The 7,905-nt window shown below is 45.4% G+C and overlaps 1 protein-coding gene across 7 annotated transcripts in view; it reads left to right on the forward strand.

The window, feature by feature from the left end:
• Positions 1 to 5,214, forward strand: part of Parp11 (poly(ADP-ribose) polymerase family member 11) — a 54,745-nt gene extending 49,531 nt beyond the window's left edge. For all 7 annotated transcript variants that reach the window (XM_028754384.1, XM_028754383.1, XM_028754382.1 and 4 more), the window contains 2 exons: positions 506 to 657; positions 2,428 to 5,214. In XM_028754384.1, coding sequence (XP_028610217.1) covers positions 506 to 657; positions 2,428 to 2,744 — 469 coding nt within the window. In that variant the 3' untranslated portion in view covers positions 2,745 to 5,214. The remainder of the gene's footprint in view (positions 1 to 505; positions 658 to 2,427) is intronic.
• The last annotated feature ends 2,691 nt before the right edge of the window (positions 5,215 to 7,905 follow it).

Consider the following 7,905-nt stretch of genomic DNA (forward strand, 5'->3'; position numbering starts at 1 on the left):
CCTCCCTCCCTCTCTCTCCTTTCCTCTTTTCATCTTTGTTCCACATTGCTGAGATATGGACCTAGGCTTTTCCCACATGCCAGAGAATCATTCTACCACTGAGCTACATGCCCAGTCTTTTTGAATATAATTTTCAGCCTTTAATCACAATGCTAGGTATATATTTTTTGAAATTCATACAACCTAGACTAAATTCAAAATCATTTTTTTTTTAAAGCTGATGATAGCTTTGAATTCTTGATCCTCCTGTCTCTGCATCTTGTACCTTGGGATTCCAGGCATTAAGTACCATACCTAGCTGATAGCTGTCATATTTGATTTTTATGTATCCAAGAGCATTTAAAATAGTTTCTCTGCTAGAATTTCTCTGTCCACTCATTTATATTATTTATATTTTTGTCTCATCCTTTCTATTGATCTTTGCCTTTAACATTTTAAATTAATAAATACTGCTCACTGGTATATTTTTCTGTGCTTGTGTATCTGGATGTTTTTATGATTTTAGGAAAAAGGCTCAGCTCAAGAAAAAGAGAGGTGTCCCTCAAATCAATGAGCAAATGCTGTTTCATGGCACCAGCAGTGAATTTGTGGAAGCAATTTGCATTCACAACTTTGACTGGAGAATCAATGGTGTACACGGTGCTGTCTTTGGAAAAGGTAATATCTGAATCTCAGTCCAGGTTCAGTCAGAAGGGAGAGTTCCGTCACTGGAGAAAATTGGTTGCTCTATGATTCAGAGTTAGCTGTAATGAAGCTACAAGTTACCAGACTAAGAGTTCTAGACAAACCACAGAGCTTCTGAGCCACAGAAAAGCACTTGCCCCACACACAGGGCGGAAGTGAGACGTACATGCCTGCCATATTCAGTAGTTGTGGTCCTCCCGGTGGGATGCTGCGGTGGGATGCTGTGTGCTAAAGACGCTGTACAGTATCCGAAGTGCTGAGTCAGCCCTTGCCATGGGTGAGCACCTACCACTGAGCTGCTCTACAGCAAAGGCCTAGAGTGAGAGACACACATCCGTTACTCTCTAGCATAGGTGCTAGCAGTTTTGATATTTTGTTCGCTTGGTTTTGCTTGTTAGAAAATGATAGGTAAGAAGGATAGGCAAGAATCCCAGTGCGCACTAAAGGGGGAGTGGGAGGAGCTCCCTCTTATTCCTGGCCCAGTGCAAGTCTCAGTTCTCTGCATCGTGGTATGACTCAAGCAGCTAGGAGAAGGGTGCGGAGGGCAAGGGGCAGGCATTTGCTCTCCCACTCTGTCCTTTGTGCCTTATTTTCAGCAAGAGAGCTGACTCCCAGGTAGGATTAGGATTTGAAACTGTGAGTTAATTTAAGAATGAGTAGCAAAAAGCTGCTCACTTTAGCTGTAAGAGGTCAAAAAGGTCTGACACCAGTTCCATCAATGTGGGCGGGTATGAGACTTTGCAATTCATGTCCCGATATTTTAGAATTAAATACTTGCTTGACAGTATCAATCATTCCCAGAGTGGCGACTGCTTTCTTGAGTGTCCATGACAATAACTGACAGTGTTCTGGAATACTCAAGCAGGAACAGACGTGCCTGCTAGCTTCCTATTACTGTAACAGAACGCCCGAGACAGTGTAGGAAGAGGAGAATTAGACTTTGACTCACAGTTCAGAAATGTTAGTCCATGTTGCATTGGGTCTGTGGAGCCTGTTTTAAGGCAGGGGTATGTGGTATAAGGTGAACTAGCCTCACCTCCTGGCAGCTGGACCATGAAAAGACTGTGAAGATGTTCTTTAATCTGTATTCCCCCTTTAAGAGCATATCCTTTCTTTTGGCTCCATCTTTTAAAGTCCCCACACCTCCCTTAGCACCATGCTGCCAGAAAACAGCCTTTTAACACATGAGTTCCAGGGAGACTGAAGACCCAAACCATAGCCATAGCTTCACAGTCTCAGAATTTCACTCCTTGGTGTACCTCCTGGTCTAGAATTACTTCTGGATTGCCCCATGTCATAGCCAGCAGCTTCGTGGCTTTGAGCTCCCTGGGGAGAGCAGTATTCTACAGAGCTTGGCTGGATGTTGGGTGAGGGCAGTGGGGAAGGGCTGAGGAAGGGGACAGCTTAGGAGGAGGCCTCCAGGTGAAATTCTGACCGGCCATGCTTCTCCCCAGGGAGTGGTTTTGTGTTTTACTACATTTCCTTGCAAGCTCTCTTTTGGAAATGCAAGTGTGGCCCCTGTTTTCTCAGGGGCACAGGAGGGCACTGGTGAGGCCCCACAGCTGTCTCCACAGGATGGGTGGGGAGATTATGTCCTCTTCTTCAGTTTGCAGAGGAGGTCATCCAACATCTGTCCCTGTGCTATGACTCATGTCTGTCAGAATGCTGTTCCCCTGACAGTCAGAATGTTGTCTCCCGAGTTTCCTGTTTTCTCCAAAGTAACCTTGGCCCTTTCTGTTGAAGGAACCTACTTCGCTAGAGATGCTGCATACTCCAGTCGTTTCTGCAGGGATGACGTCAAGCACGGGAACACATTCCAGATCCACGGGGTCAGCTTGCAGCAGCGACATCTGTTCAGAACCTATAAATCCATGTTTCTTGCTCGAGTGCTAATTGGTGATTACATAAACGGAGACTCGAAATACATGAGACCTCCTTCCAAAGACGGGAGCTATGTGAATTTGTATGACAGCTGTGTGGATGACACCTGGAACCCAAAGATCTTTGTGGTTTTTGATGCCAACCAGATCTACCCTGAGTACCTGATAGACTTCCACTGACCCTGCCTCCCAGGCTCAGTGGTCAAAGTTTTGCTCTCTCATTGCAGGAGGATTTGGCCCCCTGTCTTCTAGCCGCTAATATAAATATTGGATACTTTTGAAACAGATACAGAAAAGAATGCGGCCTCAGTATATAAAGAAGTACTGGCTGTCAGGTTGGTTATATGTTGTTCTGTTTCTGTCTGTTCCGGTTTTGTTAAAGACCGATGCTATTGCCATCTTAACATACAGGAGAGAGAGATACTTCTCAAAACAGAATAGGTTGAGTCTCATTACCATAGCCAGGCAGTCTTCAAAGTTCACGTGCATGTGACCGGGTCAAATGATTTTAGTTTTGTACGCTGTTAGGAGAACTGGTCCTTTATAAATGGAATTTTGGCATTATTATTTATCAATGAGCATGTGACTTTGTTGGTCTTCTGAAGGGGGCATTTAAAACCCTGAAACAGCCCCTGGTGCTCAGCAAAGTAAGAAACAAGGACGTTGTCCGCTGTGCTAGGAGACATGCTAGCAGAAGAGAGACCAGGACAGAGCCTGCTTCCCACTGCTGTAGGAAGATGGTCTGTAGCCCCAGAGCAGCGCACACCATTCTCACCTACCTCCTGCAGGTGAGTTGACCAGGCTGTTGAGGGTTGTGAGCTCACAGTCTGGCCTGCAGCAGTCTCTGGTCCCTGCCCCCAAGTTATTTATTTCCTTTGTTTTCCAAGCCCTGCAGTTATCACTTCTAACGGTTTTATCGGTCCTCCCCACAATTGGAGACACACATAGCCATTCTACAGCGATTCCTAAGATCCACACGTGTTAGTAGTTGGTGTCTCTCTCTTTTGAATGATTGTGGAGAACATGAGATGCTGGGAAGAAGTCCGATTTCTTCTTTAAAGGAGTGATTGACAACTTCCAACCCCTGAGCAGCTATGTACAACTTAGAGTTGTGCTCATGGCTTTGGGTACCTGTCTGCTTGCCTGCTGTTCTGTCCTGAAGATGAAGTGGTCTGTACCAGCTAACTGCCCGTTGGTGTTCTAGCAGAGACGAGGCAGCACTCAGGCACGATGCTGTCTAGGTGTTCAAGTATCAGACAGGGAGCTGCCTGTGGGTTGTCTCCTTTTGCCATGATTCCTTATGGGGAAGATCATTCCTCCAGCCACTCACCCAGAACCTTTGCCTAACTCTTCATACTGACTCTTGTCTCTGGTATCCTCATCCAGCTTTGGGTACAAGGAAGTGAGCACAGTTTGGCTTCTAGTGCCTCTGCCTGTATTGTTCTCTTCAGTCACTCAAATCGGGAAGCATCTAAAAATAATAAATGTGTGCAACAGGATTAGGGACAGTGATTTTCGTAAGGATAGCAGTTCTTTCAGCTTTGTAAATCATCAGGTTTTCCTTATAGCCTGGAATATGTGTCACTGTGCAGTGGGAAGTACATGAACGGTACTCAGGAAGGCACACACACAGTGCTTTGGCATACCGTGGCATAATGATTTCCTGGCTCAAATGTGTAGACCCACAGTTGGCTTAAGAAAGGATAGAAAGGACACATTTCAAAACCAATAGTGGTCCCTGCAAAAGTTCTTGAAGGCAAAGCAGATAGGCTGCCTGCCCGCTCACAAGAATCAGTGTTAGAGGCATTAGGAGTTTGGACTGAACAGTCTCTCTTCTAGTTCTTTTCTTCTATTTTTGTTTTATTTGTGTGTTTGTGTGTTTGTTTGTTTGCGTCTGGTTTTCAAGACAGGGTTTCTCTGTGTAGCCCTGGCTGTCTTAGAACTCTCTCTGTAGACCAAACTGGCATGCAATGTGTTAAAGTCCCTCTTACGTGGCTGTCTCCCTCCACCCAGTTCCATGCACACTTCTCTTAATACTTGAATGGAATGACTGTTGTAGTTGGGGTTATTTCCTTTTAGACTTGTGTATCCGTGTCAAGGTGACTGAGAACACAGGCAGTCTGTGCAATCGCTCTCCCTTGTTGGCTTGCATGAGGAAGGTGGGGGTGTGTCATGGTGTCCACCATAAGAAAGCACTGCCCTGCTGTTGTTGGAACGGACTGCCAGCCCCCCTTCATAAGGAAGAAGTGACTTCGGTATGTGTTTTAAAATATAATAATGTAGACTTCACTCGTGTTAAAGTTTTACTGTCTTGTCTGTTCCATGTACAGAAGAGCATCATTCCCTCTGCTTATCAAATTGAGAGTGAAGGGAGCCGGTACAGAGTGGTGAGCCATGCCACAAAGCTGGCTGAATAAACTCCATTGAGTACAAACTTGTTTTTTCTCTGTGGGGAGTCTAGCCTCGGGGTAAAAATAAATGTGTTTATGGGAAAACATTTTCCTAAATCTCTTATCTCCCATCAGGAATATTTGAGATTAGTGGATTACTTCATTTCTAGACTGGTGGTGGTGATGATGGCAAATCTTGATATTTAATGTCTGAGTGTATTGTTTCTACAATTGTTGATTAAAGTTTTCTGTATCAGGTCTTGGCTGCCTGTGTGTGCTATGTGTGTGCTTCTGGTTTCTGGGTCTTGGTTCCAACCTGAATTTTCCTCTCAAACTTCATAGACGGTCAGGGAGTTTTCAGTAGACCTTGCTCTGGGGGTACTTCTTGGTCTTAGTTTTGGTCGTTGTGAGCAATGGCTGATCAAATAACCTGGGGATGAAGACATGTCCTCCACTGTTAGGAATTATGAATAGATCCAGGCCTGGCGGATGTATTGTCCTTCCCTTAAGGGTTCCTGGCTCAGAGGATCAGTTCTAGGGGCATGCCAGCCACTCCCACTCACTGGCACTCCCAGCAGTCTGTGTGGTCAATCAGCTTTGCTAAACAGAACACAGGACAGTGTGATAAACCTCGCCTGTGGCTGTGGCCAGACTTCCACCCCCAAGACTATGTCTCTGTCTGTCTAAATGCTCGATGGTAGTAAGCTTCATTGTGATAAAATTAAGTTGCTAGTAAGTATCCCATCTCCATAGGTGGTTCTGCTTCAGCAAGGGTTTAGAGGGATCATCTGAGAGTCTCCTGAGAGGTGATCTTACACTGTCCCCGGTGGTGTGCTTCTCCCCAGATTTCCTGCTCTCCTTGGAGAAAGGCGATCTTGTTTATTCACCTTTATTTCATTTCATTTCATTTCATTTCATTTCATTTCATTTCATTTCATTTCATTTCCTTCCTTCCTTCCTTCCTTCCTTCCTTCCTTCCTTCCTTCCTCCTTCCTCCTTCCTCCTTCCTCCTTCCTTCCTTCTTTCCTTCCTTCCTTTCTTTCTTTTTATTAAGATAATGTCATTGAGATAGTCCACACTGGCCTCAAACTTGGTACACAGCCCAGGCTAGTTAAGCTAACTCACAGGTCATCTGATTACAGGATATACAACCATGACCAATATGCTTTTTATTAATATTAAAAATACTTTTGGGAGCCTGGAGAGATGGCTCGGTGGTTAAGAATACCTACTACTCTTCCAGAGGACCTGAGCTTGGGTCCTTAAACCAACTTTGAGTGGTTCACAGCTACCTGTAATTCCAGTTCCATGGGCAGTTGTTATCCATGGGCATCTGTATTTCTGTATCCATACCCACACACACACATGTGAACAATGCATGCACATACACACACAATAAAAATAAAGACATTAAAGAACTATTCTGGGGACCTGTGGAGATGTCCCATTAATAAAGCGCTTGCTGCACAAGCAGGAGGATCTGAATTTAGACTCCTAGAACCTATGTGTGAAGCCAGGCATGGTGCTGCATGTCCGTGGTCCCAGTTCTGAGCAAGTGGAGACAGGAGGATCCCTGGGATTGCTGGTTCTATGAACTGAAAACATGACCACTCCATGGTATGGGTAAGGGGACAGCTTTTATTGTAGGTCTCAGAGAGACCAGCCAGAGGCATCTGGAGGAGTCCAGAGCAGAGAGAAAGCAGTACACTGAACTAGGCAATGAGAGCAGAGCAGAGAGATGGAGTTGGGGAACTGGGGGGAACTGAGAGATGGGGACAGTGTAGGCAAAAGAGGGAGCCTGGCCAGATTAGCAGGGTTATCAGGAGACGCTCCAGAGCTGGAGAGGAGGTGAGAAGGGCCAGGATGCCAGCAGAGACTCTGAAATGGGTAGCAGGTACTTGTGACACTGAGTGAGTCTGAGGCCAGCATGTGCTTTTGCTCAATAATAGGCACTGAGGGTAGCTATTTGTCCTTTTTGCCAGTGGTAGGGGACATGGCTCCTTTTGATAGAGGGGAGACAGCTTCACAAGTTTCCTGAGGAATGCTGGCTTTTGTCTTAACTACCAGAATAGAGGGAAATAGAGTTTCCTTTGGACCTGACACTGGGCAGCTGCTTTTGCTGAGTGAGTTCTAGGTTCAATAAGAGACTTGTCTTGTAAAATCAGGTGGAGAGTGATAGAGGAAGACACCCTGAAGAGTGCCTCTGGCAGGCCTCCAGATGTATGCATGTGTTTGCACACACATGTGTACACACACACAAACACCTTGTTTAATATAGAGATGACTTCTTAGTGAAATTATACTTTCAGATAAATAAAGAGAAAACATAAAATGTCGTGAAAGAGAGAAAAGAAAGTAAAACATTCTTACATTCTTAGAGCCTCATTCTGTTGCCCAGGTATTAACTACCATGTCTGATAAAAATTGTTTTGGTGGTACTTCAGCAAATTGTGTGTGTGTGTGTGTGTGTGTGTGTGTGCACGCGTGTGCACGTGTGCGTGTGCGCACTATTTTTTATTTATGTGTCTTTGTTGAATATATGCCTCATGTATTCAGGTGTCCTCGGAGACTGGATGAGGTCATTAGAGTCCTCTGGAGTTTCAGGTGTAATGGGCCACCTGCTGTGGGGTCTGGGAACTGAACTCAGTTCAGGTTTAGTGTAATACAGGTGGCTAGGATCTCACAGGTCATCTTTCATCTTTATTTTCCCCCAAGGTAGTTTCCCTTCTCACCCAACCTGCTGGAAGGATGGGGAGCCCCGGGGAGTCTAAGCAGTCTCTCTCTCTGCTCTGCCTTTTCCTTACTGACCTGCGCTTGCTCCACCAGGTAGGAAGTGCCTAAGGGGTTCCTAACACCACACAGCAGCTTCTCCCCATGACTGATCTTAGTTTCCTGCTATAAGGTTGCACAATCCTTTCTCTACGCTTTAATTGTCTGGCTCCCACTCTTCA

This window comes from Grammomys surdaster, unplaced genomic scaffold (genome assembly GCF_004785775.1).
Source record: "Grammomys surdaster isolate TR1022 unplaced genomic scaffold, NIH_TR_1.0 126013, whole genome shotgun sequence".
Classification (NCBI taxonomy): Eukaryota; Metazoa; Chordata; class Mammalia; order Rodentia; family Muridae; genus Grammomys; species Grammomys surdaster.